The sequence below is a fragment of the Castor canadensis genome, chromosome 8 (genome assembly GCF_047511655.1).
Source record: "Castor canadensis chromosome 8, mCasCan1.hap1v2, whole genome shotgun sequence".
In the NCBI taxonomy this organism is placed as follows: Eukaryota; Metazoa; Chordata; class Mammalia; order Rodentia; family Castoridae; genus Castor; species Castor canadensis.
In genome coordinates, this window is record NC_133393.1 from 87,478,739 (window position 1) to 87,505,036 (window position 26,298).

At 37.4% G+C, this 26,298-nt stretch overlaps 1 protein-coding gene across 1 annotated transcript; it reads left to right on the plus strand.

The window, feature by feature from the left end:
• The first annotated feature begins 2,700 nt into the window (after nt 1-2,700).
• Nucleotides 2,701-26,298, plus strand: Tmprss12 (transmembrane serine protease 12). The gene is made up of 5 exons (XM_020179910.2): nt 2,701-2,980; nt 3,612-3,807; nt 9,531-9,799; nt 22,903-23,045; nt 25,807-26,298. Exons 1-5 carry the CDS (start codon nt 2,701-2,703, stop codon nt 26,056-26,058), a joined length of 1,140 nt encoding a protein of 379 aa, XP_020035499.2. The 3' UTR covers nt 26,059-26,298.

Sequence of the window (26,298 nt, forward strand, 5' to 3'; positions counted from 1 at the left end):
TGCAGGAGAGAAGAGGGAAGACCCAAAAAAGGCAGAGGAAATCCAGGCTGAAGACCTGTGCACTTACTGGTCTACTTCTTTCTCCTGCCATTTCATGTGTTGACTGTGCTGTAAGGGGAGTGATTATTAAGCTAAGTGCCTGTATCCAGGCACAACTGATAAGTACACTGCTCCTAAGTAACCACCTAAGGTCAGTTAGTTATGTAATTAATGGCTGGATTTGAATGCGCAGTTGATGTAATAACTTGGCTAGATGCCACTTTTGTGTATAGTGGTATAAAACCCACTGCACTGAGTAGCCTGCTGCTGGAGCTGCTGTGGCTGATGATGATGGCAGCTGATTGGCTGATGGCTACAATGGATAATGAAGCATATCAACTCCTTCCTGGCTCCTGTTTGAACCCCAGGTTTGCTCAAAGCAAAGGACCTATCTGCTTGAAGCAGGGTGTTTGGCTCACGGCTGCATGCACTTGTTTTATGAATCTGTGGAACCCCTATTCTGTCATAGCAAGACTCATCATCTTACAAAGCCATGTACAGTCTGATCACATTCCCTTCCCCCCACGCCCCCGCCCCTCAGAAACAAACACGCTCCATTTCCCCCTTTCCAATATTACTTTCTACTAAAATATTTGTGGAACAGGGAATTTGTTTCTTGTCAGCCCCTCAGTGCAACTTGTAACTTGTTTCTCCAACATTATCTACTTCCTGTTCAATGACTGAAGCTTAGCCCCAGCCTCTGCTTCCTTTCCCATGTGCTAACTGAACCCAACTAAAATAGACTCCTTTTAATACTGTTAGCCATGTCAGCCTCAGAGGAGTGATGTAAGCACATGCCCCCCATGCCTTAATTCCCTACCACACAACCAACTTCTTAGACTACCATAGCTCACACTGTTCCCTTGCTACTGAAGGGCAAATTTCAGCCTAACTCAAGAGGTGAATGGCAAGCCAATTTAAAACCATACATTAGACATCATTCTTTAAAACTCTGGGTAATATTAAAGGAAAAATTATTTAGTTATAACTTATTGAAGCACAGTAAGGCAGCCTTTCCTCAGGATCTTTAAGATAAGTATAGGAAAGACTGGGAATGTATAGTGGTAGAGTTTCCTAGCACACATGAGGCCTTGGGTTTGATCCTCAACACCCATCTTCACTCTCCTTAAAAAGGTATAGATAGAAACTAGGGCAAGAGAATTTTGAAGTGGGGAGAGACTGGGCTCAACTCCAAATACAGCATGATTAAGTGGGAATTTATAGTCAAGGAGTAGGAGGAGGGTTAGTGGGTGGAAAATCACTAAAAGAGAACACTGGGCATAACAAGAATTCTGGCTAAACCCACCTGACAGGATTCTTAGTGACCACAGGCCAAGGTGATCAGACGTCATCACCTGGGGGATGAGGAAACTAATTAGATATCAAGGATAGGAAGTTCTTTCTAAATGGTCTGTCCTTCAAGACTCTTGCTATTTCTTAGGGGTAGTTTTAGTCTCTTGTCATAAAGATGTTATCAATCATTCCTGTCCTTTGTTTATTCCAAAGTGGCTGTAGGAGAGAATGGCTCAAAGCAAAGGACAATAGGTACAAAATAGAGACAGAGGTGCAAAGCTTTTCACCTGTTTTTAGTTAATTACGCCAAGTAAGGAGTCAGTGCTTTTCAGCAAAAGCAGTTTAAGCACCTCTTATAAGACCAGGTACTCCAGGGTACTCCAGGTTGTACCTTGGAGTGAGTATAATCATGCCTTGGGAACCAGATTGCTCCCCTCAAGTGATAAATAGCAGTAACAAACCTCTGGAACCCTGGAAGAATAATGACAAAATGGTCAGTTAGGCCCCTGACCAATTTGACCAATGGAACACACCTGTGTCTGGGATTGTTTTACTGTGCATATCTCATGTCTCCTGTCCTAATTCTTTGTCTATTTAAAGCTGTAGCTCATGTCTGTACCCCAAAGATGGCTAAAGATGGGCTGAAGTGCTTACTTTACCTCTTTCCATGGTGTGTCCTGGGTTGTGCAATAAACCTTTCTCTGCCCTTCACTGTCTCTTTACTTGGAGCATAGGGGTGAGTGGCTGGACTTGACATACGGAAGCCTAGGAGTCTGGGGTCCAAAACTCTGGTTTCAATACCTACTTGTTCAATGGCTACTTATTTGTGCCGCCTGCTGTTCTGCAGTGGTTGGTATGTCTGGGGACACCTCAGGGTTTGAGAGGCAAGGGTTGATGCATCTCTCAGGCTTGGGACTGAAGAGTGTGTGTGTGAGGGGGGGGGGGATTGAGGTGGAGGTGCGTAATTACCAGCAGTCTGGCTTTGTCGTCAACTTTGCTGGTCCTTAAATTTGATTTTTACCAGTTTAGCTTGAAGTGTCTAAGGCACCCTACTTTAACGCTGTAAGTGATGAATCTGCATCACAGAAGCTGGACTCTCTCACCGGCTATGCTGTCTCCAGTCCCAGCCTAAGCAGCCTCCTGCCCTCCGGGTCTGTCCCTGTCTTCCAGCAGTCCTCGTCCGTGCGAGTCTGTTGCTAGGGTCGGAGGGACTCGCCAGTTTAGGAATCCCCAGGCCTCAGCTGCGGCAGGCCACCCAAGGCCTTGTGGCGGTAAGTGCAATGCCCGCTGGGCTACTCCTCATCCGGGCACCTGGCCCGCGGCCGCTCGCGCCTGCCCGCCGCCATCTTGCCGGCGGCGAGCACGGACATGGGGCTGGCGCTCCTGAGGACCGCGCTGTTGGTGGGCAGCGCTCTCTTGTGCTCTGAGCACCGCTCGCTGTCCAGGAGGAGCGGGCAGGCCGGGCCCCGGGCCGAGGCGGCGCGCGGGCGGCAGGAGGAGCGGGCCACTGAGGAAGGGCAGGCCTCAAAGGGCAGTATGCGGTGCGCGCCCGTGCCTTCTCTCAGGGCGGCGACGCGGCCCGTCCCCGGCCACCCCGGCGTCGTCGTTAGGGCGCTGGTAGAAACACTAGTCAAAATGGCAGACGTCTGTGCCTTAGCGTCGTTAGAGTCGTAGTCACACGGCCGACGTCTGTGTAGGGCGGCTGACTGCCCTCACTACCCTCTCGAGGCCTGTCCTCCTTTTACAGACTAATAGCGCACTACAATGTTGACAGTTGAAACGGGCGTTAGGTGACCTTTTCATACTACCGTTGAGAAGAGTTCAACAAGTTAAATGGCAAGAATCAGAATTTCTAATTCGTGATTTCATCAGTCACAGATGTGTTTCTTTAATGGTGATTTAACCTGGAACCTCGCACATGCTACCTACATTCTACCACTGAGCTACATCCCAAGCTTGTGTTAAGTCCCAAGTTGGTAATCACTGTTTTACATAAGAAAGAAAATGATCCCTGGCCAGAGAAACTTCTCATTTTTATGCTTTTGGGAAATAGAGTTCTTAAATTAATGAACTGTGTTGATTTCATGTCTATTTGCAAGTAGTCAACTATGACATCTTTATCTTAGCTCCTTTAAGATTTTTTCAAAATTTGGGCATGCTTCCAGATACCCAACTTGCTTCGATTTTTAAAAGAGGAATTTAAAAGAATATACTAACGAGTTCAGATTAGGAAGTAATAGATGCTCAGTCTTAATAATGTATATCATGTTTATTTTTAGATTGTGGAATAGCACCACTTAGGGATGTATTGAAAGGGTCTCGGATTGTAGGGGGCACAGAAGCTCAAGTCGGCGCTTGGCCATGGATAGTTAGCCTGCAGATTCGAAGTGGTAGTCTTCTTGTTCATATCTGTGGGGGAAGCCTAGTGAGAGACAGGTGGGTCCTCACAGCTGCTCACTGCATTAAAGATGCTAGGTATGTATTCAGATCATAACTCCTATTTTATTCTCAGGGGTTACTTTGACGTGGTAGAGGACCATTTGGCTTCAGCTATTTTTAGTGAAGCCATGTTTGCAAGTAGCCATAATGCCTTATACATAGTATGCTGCTTTTGTTGACATGGATCCTTTAAGTCAGAGTTTGGCAAACTTTTTGTAAAGATAGAAAATGCTTATAGAGTTTGCAGGTCATATGTGTGTTATAATTACTTAGCATGAAGGTGGACGTAGAAAATACATTATTGAATGGATGTGCCTATGATCCAATAAAATATATAATATATATTTCCATCAATCGCAAAACATTAGTTTGTTTCTTTTTTCAGGCATTTAAAGATGTCAATGGTGGGGCTGTAGCTCAGTGGTAGGTTGCTTGCCTAGCATGTGTAAAACCCTGGGTTCTATCTCCAGCACTGAAAAAAAGAAAGAAAAAGAACCAGCTGGTGAATATGCTCAAAGTACATTATATGGTGTATGAAAATGTCACCAGGGTGTGGCTTGAGTGATAGAGTGCTTGCCTAGTATGCCCTGGGTCCAATCCCCAATACTGAAAAAAAAAGAAAATGTCACAATGAGACCTATCATTTTGTACAATTAATATACACCAATTAAATTTTTTAAATGTGAAAAACATGTTTTGTTCTAAAATAAGACACAGGTTTATTTGGCCTTCATGGTTATACTCTTTGATAAAGAGACTCTCTTTTGCTTCATTTACATTGACCCATAAAATCTCATTTGCAGTTTCATTTCTGTGATCAAAATACAAAGTTCTAGCCAGGCGCTAGTGGCTCACACCTGTAATGCTAGCTTCTCAGGATGCAGAGATCAGGAGGATTTCGGTTCTAAGCCAACCCTGGGCAAATAGTTCGTGAGACCCTATCTCAAAAAAACCCATCACCAAAAAAAGTGCTGGTGGAATGGCTCAAGGTGATGACCCCGAGTCCAAGCCCCAGTACTGCAAAAAAACAAAAACCCACATACTTCTATAGCTGGGAAGGTGGTTCAAATCTATAATCCAGCAGACTGGAATGAACGTGATTCATAACAAGACCCACATTCCAACCAATGGCTGGACGTAGTAGCTGTCATCCCAGCTAATGGGATAGGAGAATCATGGTCCAAGCCAGCCCAAGCATAAAATGAGACCTTATCTCCAAAATAACCAACATAAAAAGGGCTAGGGGAGTGACTCAAGTAGTAAAGTGTCTGCCTAGCAAGTATGAGGTCCTGTGATCAAACCCCAGCACCCATAAGAAAGAACCTACCTCCATGCCAAATCTAGTGGACCTCAGGTTCCATCCTACTGATCTCTACAACATTCAGCAATGTTGACAGCAGCCTTTCCTTAAAACTATCTCTTTTCTTGATTTCTAAGACACACTGCTGAAAAATAATGCTGAAAGAAATAGGAGAGAAAGAGAGAGTGTGTGTATAGAAGAGCACTTGCACATGATCCATTATGGCCCTTCATTCTAAATAATAATCTTTCACTTTTAGCGCCTACTGCTAACTGGCCTCATCAAATTTTACGATTATCTGGTTAGCCCAGCTTTTCATTCTAGGCAATATCATTGTTGCCCAATTTATGAATGAATCATCCTTTAACCAGGTGTCCACTCCTGTCCCACAGAACTGCAGACAGAAGATCTGGATCATGTATTAAATGAGGGCATCTTGACAACAGTGGGCAGGGTGCTTTCCCTTGCTCAGAAACATGGGTATATAGGCACCAATGGACAGTTAGTTAGGAAAAGGGAGAGGATTGTTTTTGTTTTCATGGTGCTGGAGATCAAACCCAGGGCCTCACAAATGCTAGGCAAGTGCTCTACCACTAGGCCTCATCCCCAGCCCAGAAAAGATGTTTTTTATTTTAACATTTTCCATAAAACTGGCACTGAAAAAGAATGTGGATAGTGCACACACACACTACAACTTAAAATCCTGTAGTCCTAACTCATGTTAGCAGAAATGACCTTTTGGATTTTTCTTTTCTCACATTTCTCCATTTTCCACTTACTATTTTCTTTTAAAACTTAAGACATAATGTACATGATGTAAAATTCACCTTTTTAATGTTCCATCTTGCAAAATTTTTTTGTTTTTTGTGTTACTGGGGTTTGAATTCAGGACTTCATGCTTGTGAGGCAGGCACTACTGCTTGAGTCATACCTCCAGCCTTGCAAAATTTTGTTTTGTTTTTGTGATACTAGGGATTGAACCCAGAGCCTTGTACATGCTGGGCAAGTGCTCTACCATCAAGCTACATTCCCAACCTTTTACTTTTCTCTTCTTTTTTTTTTTTGAGACAAGATCTCGCTAAATTGCCTAGTCTACCCTTGAACTCACAAGCCTCCCAACTGGCTGGAATTACAAGTGTATAGCACCACACTCAGCTCCTGTTCTGCAACTTTAAAAAAAAAAAATCTTTGGTGGGACTGGGGTTTGAACTTAGGGCTTCAAAATTGCAAAGTCGGTGTGCTGTACTGCTGGAGCCACACCTTCAGTCCTTTTTTTTTTTTGGTGGCTGTGTTGAAGATGGGGGTTTCATGAACTATTTGCTGCCCTACATTGCTTCCAACCACAGTCCTCTCCATTTCAGCTTCCCAAGTAGCTAGTATTACAGGCTTGAGCCACTGGCACCTGGCTCTGTAACTTTTGACAGTGTATCTAGTCATGTAACTACCACAGTAAAATTTAGAACAGTTCCATAACCTCACATTCTCTCATGACCCTTTGCAGTTAACTCCTACCCTATACCCAGCCCTTGGCAACCACTGATAGTTTTCCTCTGTTTTTTTGCCCCTTATGTTTTACCTGACAATATGTAGCTTTTTGAGCCTGGTCTCCTTTACTTAGCATATATTTGACATTCATCTATGTTGTTTTTCTTCATTGGTAGATTATTTCTTTTTTAAAAATGAATGACAAAAATGACTTAAGATATAACAATATGCAGTAAAATTATTTTCAGTGTACAGTTTTGTGAGTTTAACAGAGTCATGTAATTACCAACACAAGACAGTTCTTTCACCTCTAAAAATTCCCCACCCCCTACTCCTTTAGAATCAACATCCTCCCTCATCCTTAGACAACCACTGATCTTCTATTTTTCTATTTTTCTGTTTTTCTATCTTCATAGTTTTGTATAGTTCTGTAAAAGGAGAGTGCCTATAAATGGAATCACAGAGTATGTAGCTTTTTAAATTTGGTTTCTTTTACTTAGCATTTGAGATTACCCATGTTATTATGTATGTGTCATTACTGTTCTTTTCTGTTTTGTGGTACTGGGGTTTGAACTCAGGGCCTACACCTTGAGCCACTCCACCAGCCCTTTTCTGTGAAGGGTTTTTTCAAGATAGGGTGTCACAAACTGTTTGCCCAGGGTGGCTTCAAACCATAATCCTGAGTAGCTAAGATTACAGGTGTGGCACCTGGCAACTGTTCCTTTTTATTGCTGAGTAGTATGCCATTCTATGGATGTAGCACTGTTTATCTACCACTTGAAGGAACATTTAAGTTGATTCCAGTTTGAGCAATTAAAAGCAAAACCACTAGCTGGACATACTGCTGCATCTCTATAATCCCAGCACTCAGGAGGCTAAAGCAGGAGGATCATGAGTTTGAGGCCAGCCTGGGCTACATAGCAAGTTCCAGCCCCTCCCAGGGTACATAATATGACCGTACTTTAAGAAAAAAAAAAGAAAAGAGTAGAGCCACTGTAAATATTCAAACACATCTTTTTGCGTGAGTCTAGGTTTTCCTTTCCTTTGACTCATGATTTAAACAGCCAAGAGTGATCACCAGGTGAAATGATAATTGTATGTGCAATTTTGTATTAAAAAATAAGTAGAACATATTTAATGTAAGAAAATAAGAAAACAGAAATGGCAAAAAGTAAAAATCAATTATATCTCCTAAAATAACAGCTGTTTTTTGTTATCCTAGATTTTTCTATGCATGTATACAAATTATTTTACCTAACAGGCTTATTATATATTATAAACAGCCTTCATTAAATTATATAACATGAGAATCTTTACATGTCAACACATCTGTGTTACTTCTGCATTCCCTTAGATGTGTCAAAGTTTTCTGTGGTAAATGTTCTTTTTTTCACCTGGCCTTTCTTATGGCTAAATCTTTGTGTTTATCTTCTGTTTCTTTGGATAAATTCTAGAAAGTAGAACTGCAGAGTCAAATGCAATGCAGCTTTTATAGGCTGTTGATACATGTGAAATGACTACCTATTTACACTTTCATGATGAGTAAGAGTGCCCTTGTTCCTCTCTTACCTGTACTGTTATCAAACATGGACACTCATAACTTTGCTAATAGGGAGGGTTAAAAGGTATCTCAGAACTTGTAAACAATAGTGGATAAAGTTAAAGTTCTTCCTTCCTAGTTCAGTTCCATATGTAATAACTGTTAACCTTTCAGGGATTTAATTGTCGGTCTTTAACTTTTGTTATTTTTTTTTTAAGACTTTTGCTTCTTGTTTTTACCTTCAGTACAATGCTTTATAAAATCTTTACTCATGTCAGTGTTATTTATTCACCAACATTTTCTTTCTGGTCTAGTTGTTTTTTTTTTTTTTGCTGTATTGGGGTTTAAATTCAATGCTTTGCACTTGTTAGGCAGGCGCTCTACTGTTTGAGCCACATCTCCAGTTCTCTGGTTTAATTTTTTTCTAAATCCTCATGCTAAGTTAATATCTGGATATTTTATTCTAGTATAGTTCAAAAACATATAAAAGTAGAGGAAATATATTAGTGAACTCCCATGTGCCCATCACACAGCTTCAAGGTATCAATTTGTACTTGATCTTATTTTATCTATACTCTTACCAGCTCTTCACCCCATTTGTTTTTGGTGGTGGTATCAAACCCAGTCCCTTATGCATACTAAGTATGTGCTCTACCACTGAGCTACACCCCGGCCTGCTCTTTCCAATTATTTTGAAGCAAATCTCAGTCCTATCACTTTGGATATCTCTAAAATACAGGGATTCTTCATTTGAAAGTTACTCATTTAAATAATTCATTTGGAGTTTATTTTGGTGATTAGTGTTATACCAGGAATTTAATTTTCTCTTTTCAAACAGTTTAACATAGTTGTCCCTATACCATATATAGAATAATTTATCTTTTTGTCCATTGGTAAGACATGCTAACTTGATCATACATTAAATTCTCATGTACTTAAATCTGTTTCTGGATTTTCTGTCCCATTGATCTTTTTCCCTCTCCTACATTATAAATTTTTGGCTTTTACACTAACACGAAAGTAGAATTAAAACTTTTTGTTATTAATCCAGCATAAGAAAAATAAAAACTAGCAGGAGATTAAGAATATTTACTTAGCCTGGTTCCAGTGGCTCACACCTATAATCCTAGCGACTCAGGAGGCAGAGATCAAGAGGATTGCAGTTCAAAGCCACCACAGGCAAATAGTTCTTGAGACACTCTCTTAAAAATACCCAACACAAAAAAAGGGCTGGTGGAGTGGCTCAAGGTGTAGGACCTGAGTTCAAGCCCCAGTATCTTAAAAAAAAGAAAAGAGTATTTACTTAATTAGGGCTGGTGGAGTGGCTCAAGTGGTAGTGTGTCTGCTTTGTGAGTGGGAAGCACCTGCTTAGCAAGTATGAGGTCCTATGTTCAAGTAAGCATGTTTATAATAAGAATATTTACTTTTTTTCAGAAATCCTTTAAAGTGGAGAGCTGTGATTGGAACTAATATTATAAATGGAAGCTATGCACATACCAAGAAGATAAAAATTACAGCAATCATTATGCATCCAAACTTCATTATGGAAACTTTTGTAAATGACATTGCACTTTTTTATTTAAAAAAAGCCGTAAGGTATAATGACTATATTCAGCCTATTTGTCTACCTTTCGACGTTTTCCAAAAACTGGACCAAAACACAAAGTGTTTTGTGAGTGGCTGGGGAAGAACAAAAGAAGAAGGTAACTATAGTCTCAATTTACTGATACCTATCTTCCTAATTATTGGTAAAGGAGAGTTATTCTTTTATATGTTTCTTTTTAAAACTTTTAATTGTTTTTATAGTGCTGGGGATCAAATCTAGGGCTTTGTACATGCTAGGCAAGTGCTCTACCACTGAGCTATCTTCACAGCCCAACTTTATGCATTTATCTCTCTATAGTACTACTTTATCATGAGATTGAAAAATAGCTATTTATAAACCAATGAAAAGGAAAAATTTTTTGTGTTTTCTTCCTTGTGGGAGGGAGAGAAAAAATTCTCTTCCAAAGCAGAAATATATAGACTTTCTGGTTATGCATACCAAGATACACATTCTTAGATAGAATGATACTTCCAAGTGTTCCTGTAGTCTAAGACTCACAGGCGATGGAGGCAGCTCTATAGCAGAATGCCTACGTTGAATAATAAGCTTTTGGCTATATGGGATCTTATTTAGTTTCCTTTTTATTTAATGCCCTATTTAGTATCAACCAGGTTGACTGCCATGTATTTCTTTAGTATATATAGAAGCACTAAATGTTGATCAACTGAAATAATGGGAAGAAAAAAACACAAAGAAAGCACAGACTCTGTCTTCAGTAACAGCAATGGCTATCTTTTGTGAGCATCTGCATATTTTAAGTATGCTACTTTATTGTAGCTTATCCTCCCAATATTTCTACTAATTGAAGCTAATGATAATAGGAGCTATTATCATTATTACTATTATTTTCCATTTAATACACCAGGAGTTGAAAATGGTACATATTAAGAAGCTAGGACTCAAATTCAGGCCTTTGTGATTCTGAAGCCTAAATATTTAACTACCATATTAAACTGTTCTTAAGGAAATCACAGTCCAGTTAGGAATATTTAAGATCAGGTACTGAGACTTTTTCCTATTCCCCACAGGCCCTAGCTATTTAAACATTTGTAAATTATTTAGACGGTATGATAAATTATGAAAGACTTGTGAACTATTTTTATTTTTTCCATCTGTGAATACTTTCTGAGAAAGATAAGAAGAAAATGACATGATATAGAAGGATAAAAAGCATGGGCTTTAGAATCCCAGACCTAGATCCAAATCCCAGCTGTGCTATGTTCTAGTTAAATGACCATGTGCACGTTAATGAAATTTTGACAATTAGAATAACAATAAAAGGAGAAACTACCATTTATTCAGGACTTGGTACCTAATAAAATACTAAGCATTTTAATGCATAGTCTCATTTAACACTATGAAAAAGATTATAACATAAGTGAATAAAATGAGGCTTAAGGAAAGGTTAAATTAGTTGCCCAAAGCTATATAGCCAAGTAATAGAGTCAGAATTCAAGCCCACATCTGCCTGCCTCAAAGCTCTTGTGTTTCTACTATATTATATCAGCTTTCATGGTCAAAAGATGAGAGCAGTAATATCTGTCAGACAGTTGTTTGGAGGTTTAAACTGGCTCTCCAGCAACATGGCTACATGTACATTCCAGCCTTCCTACAGAAAACTATTTTTTTATTTTGAGATAGGGTCTTACTTGTAGCAAAGTATGGCCTCAGAATCCTGATCCTCTTGCCTCTGCCTCCTGAGTGCTGGGATTACAGGTGTGAGTCACCATGCTTGGCCATGAAAAACTATTAAACAAGAAAACATAGATCAAGGACTGAGTGTGAAGATAGGAACTTAGGGAGGTAACTAGAGTACCAAAGTGACTTTCATCTTGAGGATATTTGTGTAATTGTTAACAGTGAATATGGATTTTGGTGGTTTTGTGGGCCTTGGTGAGAACAAAGTTTACCCAAATTGGGTGGGGGAGACTCCCATAAAGCTCATAACTCAGCATGTAGCTCATATACCCATAGTATAACTCAAACATGATATTGGTAGATTGAAAGTATCTTTACGCTCAGTCTTTGACCTATGCGTTCTCCCTCATTAACAGTTTTCTGTGGGAAGGGTAGGGTGTACATGCAGTCTACCATGTTGCTGCAGAGCTAATTTAACCCTCAGAACAACTCTGGAATGAGTAGTAGCATTTTCATCTTACACATCAGTGTGTGACACTGGCAATATTAATTTTTTAAAAAGCTAGAATAGGGCTGGGGACATAGCTCAAGTGGTAGGGAGCTTGTCTAGCATATGTAAGGCCCTGGGGTTTCAATTCTCAGTACCAGAAAAAAAAAAAAAGCGTGGAATGGAAAAAAATTAGGAATGGCTATATTAGTATCAGATAAAGTAGACTTCAGAGCAAAAAAAATTACTAGAATGGTGATGAATACTGCATAAGAATAAAAGTTTCCTTCCACTGAGAGGATATAGCAACTCTAAATGTGCATGCACCAAGAATCAGAGGTGCAGTTTTTAAAAACATACATGTGACCTCACATTTGCCATATGATCTAGGAATAGTACTCCTGGGCATTTACTCAAGAGAAATGTAAACAGTTGTCCATAGCAAAAATATATTCACACATGTCTATAAAAGCTTTATTTGTGGTAGCCAAAACCTGAAACAGAAGGTGGGTATGCCCACATGTAGCCCTAGCACCTGGAAGGCTGAGGTAGGAGGACTGTAGTTTGAGGGTAGCCTGCACTAAATAGTGAGAGACTGCCTTAAAAAAAAAAAACACTTTGGGAAACAAACAAAAAATTCCTTTAATAGATGAATGATTAAACAAACTAGTGTACCATTACCATGGAATACTGTTAAACAACTAAAGTGGATGAACTAGCTGGTGGAATGGCTCAAGGGAAGAGTGCCTGCCTAGCAAGCACAAGGCACTGAGTTCAAACCCCAGTACCACCAAAAACAAAGCAAAACAAAAACTAAAATGGATGAACTACTGGACTGGAGTCATGGTTTAAGTAGTAGAGCACCTGCTTTTCAGGCCCAAAGCCCTGAGTTCAAATCCCAGTTCCAACAAAAAAAAATGGCTAAACTATTTATACATTCAGCAAGTTAGATGGACCACAAGGGAATTAGGTTGAGTGAAAAGAAGACAATATTAAAAGGTCACATACTATAAAATTCTAGTTATGTAATTTTCTCAAAAAATAGTTTTTAAATGAACCACCTATAACCAAAGCATCCTCAACTCCTAACTCCAGCCCCAGGATTGTTAGGAAACCTGTCCAATGGAAGGGAGAAAGTTAGAAATTTCCCTAGAAAATATGTAACTCCAAATATCACTTCTATGGACTTGCTGTCCAAATCATACTGTGTAGACTAAAAATTATCCAGATGCTGAAAATTTTGTTTTGTTTTTGTTTTTTTGCTATTGTTGAACTGGGGTTTGAACTCAAGGCTTTAACATCTGCTTGCAAAGTAGGCACTCTACCTCTTGAGCTACACCTCCAGTCCATTTTGCTCTGGTTATTTTGGAGATGGGGGTCTCAAGAACTACTTGCCAGTACCCAGGATTGCAGGTGTGAGCCACCAGTGCCCAGCTTGAAAATTTAGTTTAAATAGATCCTGGTGTGTTATGTTCCTAGGTGACTGACAAATCAAATGCAAATCATTTGTATAAAAAGTTAATTTCACATAAGACCTCAAAAAATTTCACAATATAAAGTTCAATGAAAATGAATAGATTACAAAAAAAAAAAAAAAGACTAACTGCTAAACACCCAAAGAAACAAGGCATCATGAGTGAGAGTCTTCAGAAACATGAGAGATGAGAATAAGACCTTCAAAGATTCTAGATATTGGAATCATTGGGTAAAAATATATAATACAGCATGAGGAAGAAAAAAATGTCTAAAAATATGAATAAAGCAAGTAGACATGAAAAAGAACCAAACAACTATGAAAATTTAAAAATCTAATACTTGAAATTAATTCAACAGCCTAAAGTGAATTCCACAAAGAAAAAAAAAATCAAATATCAGCTCACAAAGATCATAAGGAAACAAACTATTAAAAATGAAGTCAACAGAAATAACAACAGATTAGACCAGCTGAGAACCTCAGATATTAATATTTTAGGTGCAGAACAGAAAATAAATATATATTAATTATTTAAAGAAAGAAAACAGTAGAGTTATAAATGAGCAATAGACTATGCAGAATGACCGGGCACATTTAAAAGAGAACAAAATCGAATCTTTAAAAATGAAAACTGTAACTGCTAGCATTTAAAACTCATTGTATGAATGAGGTATCATATTTATACATATAGCTGAAGAATCTGTGAACCAGATGTATCTGAAGGAACTTCTTAGATGTACCATAGAGAGAAAAAACAGGAAATATGAAAAAATTAAAGTATAAGTATGAAATAAAAAAAAGTCTAATATACACCTAATGAAAGTGCTAGAAAGGACCGGAGGTGTGGCTCAGCAGTAGAGCACCTGTCTAGCATGTACAGAGGCCTGAGTTCAAACCCCAAAAAAGAAAAAAAACAAAGTTAAAGAAAGTGCTAGAGAGAAAAATAAGGAGAATAGAGGAGAGCAGTATTCAATGGATTGGGTTGAAACTGATGAAAGATCTGAATTGGAAGCACAGTACAGGAAAAACAAATGCAATCCCTTTTCATACACTGTACTGAAGTTACAGAACAAAAAACAAACAGAAGATTTGAAATACAGCTAGACATAAAAGAAAATCCTTGTAATCAAACTTCAGATTGAATTTCAGTAAACTTCTTAATAGAAATAATGAAAATGAAAATACAATAAAATGCCATCTTCAAAATGCTGAGAAAAAATAACTATGAACCTACAATTATCTAGCAAAACTATCCTACCATATCATATGTCTTCAAAAATAAGTGTGAATAAGTTTACTACCAACAATCTTTCACCAAAGGAGATAAAAGAGACATCAGAAACAAAGAAAATGATGCCAGAAGGGAAATACAGTAACCCCCCCTTGTGCTAGGAGAAATATGTTCTAAAAAATTTTGTTTGCGCTTCAAACCACAGATAGGACTAGACCCCTCTAAATACATACTGATCATAAAATTTATAAATTAGGCCCAGTAAGAGTTTTATAATAGAAACTAATAATAAAATAGAACAATTATAACAATATACTGTAATAAAAGTTATTTAAAACTTATGAGTTATTCATTTCTGTAATTTTCCATTCAATATTTTTGGATCATAGTTAACCACAGGTTACTGAAACTACAGACATCAAAACTGCAGATAGAGGAGGACAATTGCATCTTATATGAGAAGATCAGTGAGAGAAGAAATGGGTAAATAAATAAATAAATGTAGATAAACACTGGCTATATTCAACAAGACAATTTTGCTTCTAGGAGAATGTTTGGTAACAACTGTGCTGTATAGCTAGGCATGCTATAAGCTTGCTACTGCATCTGGTCGGCAGAAGTCAGGAATTCTGCTCAACATCCTCCAATGCACAGGATAGTCCTCCCACCTCTACAGCAAAGAATCGTTTGGCTTAACATGTCATTGGTGTCTAGATTGACAAATCCACTGACTATAATAAAAAATAATATGCAATTTGTGGGAGGAAAGCATGTGTTCCAGGAAGGCGATCAGAAATAAAGAGTTCTCAGGTCCTTGTATTATACAGGAGAAGGGTTAAAATACTAATTAACATCATAATCACAAATGATCAAATTTCAGTGATAGATTCTGCCAAGCATGGTGGTACACACTTGCAATCCCAGCACTTGGGAGGATGAGCCAGGAGGGCAGATGGGCTGCACAGCAAAACCCTGTCTCAAAAAAAAAAGGAGGGAGGAAGGAAGGAAAAGAGAAGGGAAAGAAGGAAAGGAAGAGAGGGATGAAGGGGAGAGGAGGGAGGAAGGATTTCCTAGAGAGAGACAAACTATAAAAATTGGCTCAAGAAAAAAAGAATATCTTAATTGACCTATAAAAAGTACAAGAAATGTAATAATTTTAAATCTTTTAGAAAATCAAAACAAAAAAAACCCCAAGTCTAGATGACTTTATGGATGAATACTAACAAATGTTTAAAAAAGAGATAGTTTTAATCTTACACAAACTAGAAAATTTGAAGAGGAGAGTATATTTCACAAGTTATTCTATAAGGCCAGTATCATTATTCTGATACCAAACCAAAGACATTACAAGAAAACTACAGAGTAATATCCTTCATAAGCAAAGACACAAAAATCATTAACAAAATGTTAGCAAACTGAGGATGGCAACATGTATTTTTTTAAAAAAAGTATTATGCACATGACTTAGTTGGACTTATTCCAAGAATGCAAGGTTAAATTAATATATGGAAATCAAGAAGTAAAAATAAAGCCAGGCATGGTGGCTCACAACATGAGATGAGCTTATCTTGAACCCACAAGTTGGGGGACCAATCTGAATAACATAGTGTGATCCCATCTCAAAAAAAAAAAAAGATCAAATCCATATTAGGATAAAAAAATGAAAGATCACTGCTACTGATGTGAAAAACATATTTAGCAAAATCCAACACTATTTTCTTTTTCATTCCTGAACTCAAGTGATCCTCCTTCTTTGGCCTCCCAAGTAGCTGAAACTATAGGCCCAAAATCCATTCTTAATTAAAAAAATAAAAAAGTAGAAAGGAAATTTAGATGGATAAAAGCACTGAAAAATCTAAAGCTAACATTATTCTTGATAATAATGAAAGACTGAATGCTTCTTCTCTAAAATCAGGAACAAGAAAGAATTCCAGCAAGTACATCAGCAAGAAAAAGAAACAGGAAGCGGCATCATGGCCCTTCCAGGGCACTTGGTCTGGGGCAGCAGTACCCAGCATGGCAGTTATCTATCAAGATGAAGATGAATGGAAAGAACTTGAGGAGGTTGATTACAACAGGTTCAGAGTTCAGGTGATGCAAATAAGTGAAAAGGAAGATGGTACTGGAAAGAAAAAGATCCAAGAGGTAGCTGGGAAGAAGGTGGAGGTGGTAGTGGTAGAGAAAAATCTTCAGGTACCTGGAATAAAACAGCTGTTACAAGCACCTCTTGCTCCAAGTAATTATTACTGAAAGCTCAGAATTGGCAATGCCTAGTGGTGTATAAAGGCCTCCTGGGGCCAGGCCAACCATAAGGAAAACACAAGGACAATCAGAAATGTACAGCAGAACACAGTTCATCTCTGTAGAACACTGCCAAGTATGTAGAACACTGGCAACACTGAGCCTCGGAAATGGCTTGGGTGCCTCAGATTTGCTGCACTTATTGTGGACTTCATGTGGATCACAACTTCTGTATAAGAAGGTTATAACTATTAAATTACGGATGTGAATGTTGAAACCAGCTCTACTGGCTTCCTATCACAAATCCTGCAGAAAGTCAGCCATCTGGGTTCTGATCTGTTATAAAAGGTGAAGATGGGGCTGGTGGAGTGGCTCAAGTGGTAGGGTGCCTGGCTAGCAAGCATGAGGCCCGGGTTCAAACCCAGTAAGTGACTTTAAATTAACCTGTCCTGTACCCAACCCTAACAAAAACCATCTGTAATAGGTTATAGGTATAATAGACTTCTTGGAACATGCCACTCTCAAAAGAAAAAAAAAAAAAAAGAAATTGAAGACACACCGATTGGACAAGAAGTAACAATGTCTTTATTCATTGATGACATGATTCTGTTAATGTAGAAAAGCTTTAAGAAATCTACAAAGAATCTAGTAGAACTAACAAGTTCACCAAGGTTGTAGGATATAAAACAAAAATCAATCATATTTCCAGATACTATCAATAAATTATCTGAAAATTAGACCGTAATTGCATTTATAATAGCATTAAAAATAATAATTAGGAACAGACTTAACAAAAGATATTCAAAATTTATATGCTGAAAATTATAAAACACTAGAGAAATTTTAAAAGACCTAAATAAACAGGCAAACCACACTCATGGATTGGAAGACTCACTACTGCTACTATAGCAATTATCCACATTATTGGCCTATATGTTCTCAGTGTAACCCCTATCAAATCCAGGTAAGACTTTTAATGCAAATTGATAAACTACTCCTAAAATGTATATGGAAAGGCAAAAGACCTAAATAGACAAAATTATTTTGAAAAGAAAAAGGATTGAAGGAGTTATACAACTTTATTTCAAAATATAGTATAAAACAACAATCATGACAGTATGATATTTGTGTAAAGATAGACCTACAGATTAATGGAACACAATATATATAGAGAAAAAATCCCTTATATTTATGGCCAGTTGATTTTCACAAAGGTGCCAAGGTAATATAATGGAGAATTACCAGTCTTTTCAACAACTAATGCTGGGGCAATTGGATATCTATAAGCAAAAACAAAATCCAAACAACTCTAAGCCTTGCCTCACACCATGTTTAATAATGCTGTAGTCTGGGTATTTGTTTCCACCTAAAATTCGTACCTTGACATTCTAAGCCCCCAGGTGATGGTATTAGATGGCAGGGCCTTTTGGGAGAGTAGAGCCCTCAAAAATACTGCCCTTATAAAAGATGTCCCAAAGAGCTGCCTTGTTCTCCTGCCATGTGAGGACACAGATAAAAGGCACCATCTAGAAACTAGAAAGCAACTCTCACCACACTCCATATCTGTCTGTGCCTGGATCTTCAGCTTCCCAGAATCTACAACTGTGAGAAATAAATCTCTGTTGTTTATATACTACAGTCTATGAACTTTACTGTAGCAACCCAAATGAACTAAGACAAATAAGTAACTCAAAATGGACCACAGACCTAAATGTAAGAACTAAAACTAGACTTCTAGAAAAAAGCTCAAGAGAAAATCTTTGAGAAACTTGGGTTAGGCCATAATCTCTTAGGACAACCAAAAGCACAATTCATCCACAAAAATAAATATAAACTGGACTTCATCAAAATTTTAAAATGCATGCTCTTCAAAAGGTACTGTAAGGAAACAAAGAGATAAACCCCAGAGTAAGAGAAAAAAGCTCCATAACTCTGATAAAGGAATTGTGTCAGAATATGTAAAGAACCTTTATAACTCAATACTTATACAACAAACAATTTTTTTTTTATGGTACCAGGATTTGAGCTCAGGGCTTTGCACTTGCTAGGCAAGTGCTCTAGCACTTGAGCCACGCCTCCAGCAAAAGATTTCACAGCAAATGTCAGACAGCTTGGTCTTTTGCCAGGGGGCAGAGGGGAGAGGGGTGGTACTACGGTTTGAACTCAGGACCTTGCACTTACAAAGCAAGTACTCTACCACTAGAGCTACATCACCAGCCTTTTTTTTTTTTAAATTTTGGTTGTACTGAGATTTGACTCAGGGACTTGCTAGGAAGGCACTCTACCACTGGAGCTACACCCCCAGTTCCAGTCTTTTACTTTAGGTTATTTTTCAGATAGGGTTTCAAATTTTTTGCTCAGGTTGGCCTTGGAGCACAATCCTTCTATCTATGCCTCCTGCATAGCTGGATTTACAGGTATGCACCACCACACCAAGTTTGTTTTTTTGAGATAGGGATCTCACTAACTTTTTGCCTGGGCTGGCCTCAAATCACAATCCACCTGATCTCTGCCTCCCGAGTAGTTGAGATAATAGGCTTATCACAGTTTTGAAATTGCCTAACAGTACATGAAAAAATGTTAGCATCACTGAAACCATGATGAGATACCACTATACATGTACTAGAATGGTTATAATCCAAAAAATCCTGACAATATCAAGTTTTGACAAGGATGTGGAGAAATTAGTGAGGAATGTAAAATGGTAACATTGCTTACTAACAGTTTGGTAGTTACTTGAAAAGCTTACCATGTACCTACCATGTTCAGCACAGCACCATATGATCCAGCAATTACATTCCTAGGTATCTACTGAAGAGAAATGATGGTTTCCAACTGGAAACCATCCAGATGTACACCAAATCATGTGTGAACACATAAACCATGACACTAATAGTATCTATGAATACTAACAGTATTCAAGAGAATACTATTCGACAAAAAAGGAAAAAAACTATATATACATACTATAATACAGATGAACCTCTAAAACATTATGCTAAATGAAGGATGCTGTATATAAAAGACCATAAATTATGTGATTCTGTTTATACAAAAATCTCTGGAACAGGCAAGCCAACAGAGGCAGAACTCAAAGAGTCATTTCCTAAATGTGGGGCGTGAGCTGGGAATTGACTCCAAGGAAGCACAAGAGAACTCTTTGAGGTGAAGGAAAAATTCTAAAACTAGGGTGGAGTGCTGGCATAAATTTATGAGAAATCATTGAATGGATGCTTATGATGTGTGATTTTTTTCATACTATATAAACTAAAAACTAACAAAGTTGTAAAAATGACAAAAACATATGTTTTTGAAAAACTACACATTTGGTGATCTTAAAACATCACTATCTGGGTGTTTAAAAGAACATAGGCCCCCAGAAAACAGAAGAAATAAAGGAAAAAGAAGTAGAAGAAACAAAGAAAAGAGATAATTACACCAATTAATGAATAGAAAATAATGACAGAAAAGACAGGACCAACAAGGTCAAAATCTAATCCTTAGGAAAAACAACAAATGACTGGTCTGGCGAAAAAAGCAGAGAAGGCACAAATATAAGTAAGATCATGAATTAAAATAGAATAATTTTTAAAAACTGTGCTGGGGATCAAACCTAGGCCCTCACACATTGGGCAAGCGCTCTACCACTGAGCTGTATCTCTAGCTCATAGCATTTTTAAATGTTATACTCCAAGCTGGGCGTGGTGGTACATGCCTGTGATCCCAGCACTGTGGAGGCTAAGACAGAAGAATGGAGAGTTCAAGCCCAGCCTGGGCTATACAGTGAGATCCTGTCTCCAAAAAGACAAATAAGTTATGCTCTAAATTTTCATTCATACTTCACTAACAACAGGCATATGTTCTGAGAAGTTCAGTAGTAGGCCATTTCATCATTATGCAAACGTCACAGATTGCAGTTACACAAGCTAAGACGGTTGCAATGACGTTCTAGGCGGTATTATCTTGTGTAACCCATCATATGTGCAGTCCAATGTTGACCAAAACGTTATTGTGGGACACATGACCACATGTAGATAAAATTATAAATTATTTGGTAACTAATCAAAACTGTAATTAACAAAAATTAACTAAGGGAAATCTATTGTCTTATATGGGGTAAAAAAAATGGAATCCATAATTAAATTTCTTTTTCAAAAATAAAACACCAGAACTCAGAACAAGTGAGTTTTACCGTAATTACTAGAGATAGATTATTGTAATCTTATATAAATACTTTCAAAAAATCCAAAGTGAGGAAACCTACCTCAATTCAGCATAAGAGAACAATAATAATCTCAATGATCAAATCAAGTAACTATAGTATAAGAAAGGTCAAGATTAAATCAAGTAACTGTAGTATAAGAAAGATCAAGATTATAAATGTAAATATTACAAACAATTATTAGCCTGCTAAATTTATCACATATATTATAAAGAGAATTTATTATAACCAAGTGAGGTTTACCTCAGAAACTCAAGAATAATTTAATCTTAGAAGTTTCTTCACAAGGTCATGAGTTCAAACTCCAGCACCACAAAAGGAGTCTCTTAATGTAATTCATGAAGTGCTTGATTAAAGGATAAAAAATATTATCTCAAGAGATGCAGAAGAAATAATGCTAAAAATTCTTACTAGTTTAGACACAGAAGGAAACTTCCTTAACCTGACTAAGGTTTTCTAACTTCAAACATAGCAAACATCATTATCATAGCAACCATTATTACCGAAAAACATTTCTTTAAATTTCCCCCACCATTACCATGCATTTTTATTCAATATTGTAGCAGAAATCCTAGCAAGTACAATAACATTAGCAAAAGATTCAAAAGACAACAAGAAAGGAAATAAATCACCAGGTATGATGGCTCATGCCTGTAAGCCCAGCTAGTTAGGAGGTGGAAATCAGGAGGATCCTGGTTTAAGCCCAGCCACGGCAAAAAATTTGGGAGACCTCAGTTCAACCAATGGCTGGGTGCGGTGGCTTGTGCCTGTCATCCAAGCTAGTGAGGAAGCACAAATGGGAGGATCATTGTCTAGGCTGGGCAGGGGAACAAGGCGAGACCCTATCTCAAAAATAACCAACGTAAAAAGGACTGGAAGTGTGGCTCAAGTGGTAGAGCACCTGCCTAGCCCGGGGTTCAACTCCCCAGTACCACACACACACACACACACCCCCCCAAAAAAAATAAAGGGAAAGGAAATAAATCATTCATTAGTCACAGATGATATAATTTCCTACACTAAAATAGAATCTAAAATCCATTGGAATTAACAAAGTTTAGTTAGCCAGGTATTATAAAACCAACATAAAAAATCTACTTCATTTCTATATACTAGCAAAAATTAGAAAATAAGTTAGAGGGAAGAGCTGTAGCTCAGTGGTAGAGCACTTGCCTAGCGTATGCAAGACCTTCAGTTAGATCCCCACCAATGCAAAAACCAAATAAGTGAATAAAAGTTAACATATGTCTCACACAAACACACACACACACACACACACACACACACACACACACAAGGATAGCTACAATCAAACCACTGGACAATAGCAAGCACTGAAGAGGAGGAAAATGGGAGTCCTCATGAATCACTGGTGGGAGTATAAAATGTTACAGCTGCTTTGGAATACAGTGTGGAAGTACGGTATACACTAAAGAGGAATGGATACATATATCCACATAAAAGCCCGTACATAAATGTTCACCGCAGCATTATTCATAATAGCCAAAAACTAGAAACAATCTAAAGGTCTATCAACTGATGAATGGATAAACAAAATATACTATATTCATATAATGGAATATTATTAAGCCATAGTAATAAAATACTTATACATGCTATGACATTATGCTCAGTGAAATAAGCCAGACACAAATGGCTACATATTTTATAGTTCTATTTATATGATGAAATGTCCCAAATGGGCAAATCATAGAGACAGAAAGTAGATTAGTGACTATAAACAGTTAAGGAGGATTAGCAGACAAGGACTAAATGAGAGAGAGAAAGACACATAAAAATTTACATAATTTGTCACTTTGAGAAGAAACCCCACTAAACACCAACATTTTAAATCACTGTAAAAATGCCTGCATTCCAAAATAATTAGGAATTTTTTTTGTTAACAGGTGGTGGTACAAGTATCTTACAGGAAGCAGAAGTACGTTATATTTCTCGAAAAATTTGTAATTCTGAGAGTAGTTATGCAGGAGTAATTCCTAATACTTCATTTTGTGCAGGTGATGAAGATGGAGCATTTGATACTTGCAGGGTAAGATACTTTCTAAAGTCAGAAGGGAATCCGAACAAGGCCTTTGATTACTTTCTGGTGATTTTCATTATCAGTCCTAAACATACAAATATTTTTCTTCTTTTTTACCTACTTCAACAATCCAAATCTTGGTTCCTTATTCCTTGGGTTTTTACTATCCTGATGGCCAAATTTAGGAAAAATTTGTCTTAAATCTTTCCTTCTTTTTGATTATCACCTTTGAGCTATAATTTACCTACTTATAGTATACAATTCAATGGTTTTTTTTAGCATATTACAGAATTGTGCAACCATCAACACAATCTAATCTTAGGACATTTTTGTTGTCTCAAGAAACAATTCCCATTAAGAATTACTCCTTATTTTCTTCCAGTGCACCCCTAGCCACAGGCAACCACTAATCTATGTAGAGCTGCATATTCTGGACATTAACTGTTCTGGACCTTTCTGGAATAGTTCAATATGTGGTCTTTTATGATTGGCTTCTTTCACTTGCATTTTTGAAGGTTCATCCATATTGAGGAATGTACCAAACTTTATTCATTTTATTTCGAGATAACATACCATTGTATGGCTATATCACATTTTATCCATCCATTCATTAGTTGATGGTCATTTGGCCTGTTTTTACTCTTTGTCTATAACAAATAACATTGTTATGAACATTTGTGTTTGTTTTTATGTGTATATGTTTTTATTTCTCTTAGAAATCCCACCCTATAATTACTAAGTCAACACTTAATATTTTGAGGAACTGCCAAGTTGTATTCCATAGTGGCTATACCATTTTGTACTCCCACAAGCAATGTCCAAGCACTCTGGTTTCTCTACATCCTTGACAGTACTTGTTATTGGTTCTTCTTTATTACAGCCATCCTGTGAATTGGAAGTGGTTATCTCATGGCTTTATTTGCATTCCCTAATGACTAGTGATAAGCACCTTTGCATTTGCTTATTAGCCAATTTGTATATCTTTGAAGAATGTCATTTTGGATCCTTTCCCCATTTTTAAACTGAGTTTTTCTTTAATCATTGATAGTATTTTAAAAATATATTCTGGATATGTGTCCCCTACTACATATATAATGTGTGAATATTTTCCTCTATTTGGTCTGTCTTTTCAATTTTTTATGTTATCATTTGTACCATGTTTTAAATTTTTTATGAGGTCCAGCTTATCTATTTTTGTTTTGTCTCTTGTGGCTTTTTTTAAAAACCTTTTCCTTTCTGAAGATTGAATCCAGGGCCTTGCACATGCTAAGCAAACACTAGACCACTGAGCTATATCCCAGCCTCTTTTGTGCTTTTTGACTCTAACCTTCTTTTATTTACTACTTTGAATCCACCAGTCCTATACTTTCAAGAGTAGTTTGTGCTCTCATCTTTTCCTACACTATTTCTACAGCATAAAGTTTGTTGTTGTTGTTGTTGTTGTTGTTTACGGTATTGGGGCTTAAACTCAGTGCCTTCACCTTGAGCCACTCCACCAGCCCAATTTTTTGTGATAGAGTTTCTCAAGATAGAGTCTTGCAAACTATTTGCCTGGGCTGGCTTCAAACTGCGATCCTCCTGATCTCTGCCTCCTGAGTAGCTAGGATTACAGGCATGAGCCACCAGCACCCGGCTAGAGTGTAAAGTTTATCTTTCCTATGTCCTTACCCTTAAAAATCGTGATGAGTAAAACAGTAAAGAATCCAATCTAATTGAATTGCATTTCTAGACAAAACATCAAAAAGTAATTATTCAATGCCTGCCTAATGTAAAGAATTGTAACACTCAGAAACACAGTCCTTACCCTTTACATTAGTTCAGTGTCCTGTTGCTTTGAGTACCTTAACAATCCTTAGTAAGAGGTTTGGTTGCCTTAACAGTCTTGGTTTTTTTGTTTTGTTTTTAACATTTTTATTAGTATATAATAGTTGTACAGGAGGTTTCGTTGTGACATTTTCATATATGTGTACAATGTACCCCAGTTTGGTTCATCCCCTCCATATTCTCCTTCTTCCTCCTACTTAAAAAAAACTTTGACAGGTTTCAATGTGCCTTAACAGTCTTGTATAAGCAACAAAAGAGATTTGTTATTTGTAATACTATTTACTCTTCCATTTATTCTCATTTTCCTGCACTAGCCAATGTCAACCCTTGAAAAGATGCTCCACTTACTTTGTCTCTACCTAGTAAACCATGCACACACACCTAAAATTCTTCACGTCTTAAAATTATGTCTTTCGCACACAGTGGTAAGCAAAAGAAATATTCTAATGAACACTTTTTACAATATTTTGCATACTTCCTAAAATGTATTTCTCCAGAGTAATTGTATTTAAAAAGCCAAAGAATTTCATTTATGGTATTCTGGTTCAAAACTGTGCAGATGAATTATTCTACCAGCTATATGGTTGCTCCAAACATCTGGGCAGACTGAATTCTTCCTGTTTAAGATGGAATATTAAACTAAAAACCTACTGATCTTCTAAAACATTACATTAATGTGGTAAGGGAGAGCATTATAACTTATGTAGCCTGGGAGCCATTCTACCAAGACACTGTCTAGCTCCAGAACTTCCTACCCTACACTTCGTTCAGTTATTACAGTCTAGCTAGCTACTATCTGAGATAAAGATCTATGTTATCGCTGGAGGTATATAAAAAGTGAATACTTATCTAGATATATGCTTAATGTAATTCATTTTCCCCAGTTCTACTCTTGCTTAGAGAATACTAGAAGTAACTAATACTATTTTGGGACTTTTTTTAATAGGGTGATAGTGGTGGACCATTAATGTGCTACTTACCTGAATATAAAAGATTTTTTTTAATGGGAATTACCAGTTACGGACATGGCTGTGGTCGAAGACATTTTCCTGGTATCTATAGTGGGCCATCCTTCTTCCAAAAGTGGCTGACAGATCATTTCTCCCAGGCAAGCGCTACAAGCACATTTGATACAGATATTATACTTGGACAGATCCTCATAGCTTTAGGTTCTATCATCTTACTAGCAACAACATAAAGAAATTTTGAAGACTTCAGTATCTTTATTTTGCATTGTGTCCCCTTCTATATTCTACATAATGAAAATCATTTATTCTTTTTAGCTATTAATTGCTCACATGCGAACATTTTTTTGGAAAGAAAGGATTGTGACATATTAGATATACAATTGTAAATTTGGCACCGAATCATAAGCCTCCTTCATAGAACTTGACTGCTTTACTTTATAATAATTTTGTATTTGGAATATTTTCCTAGA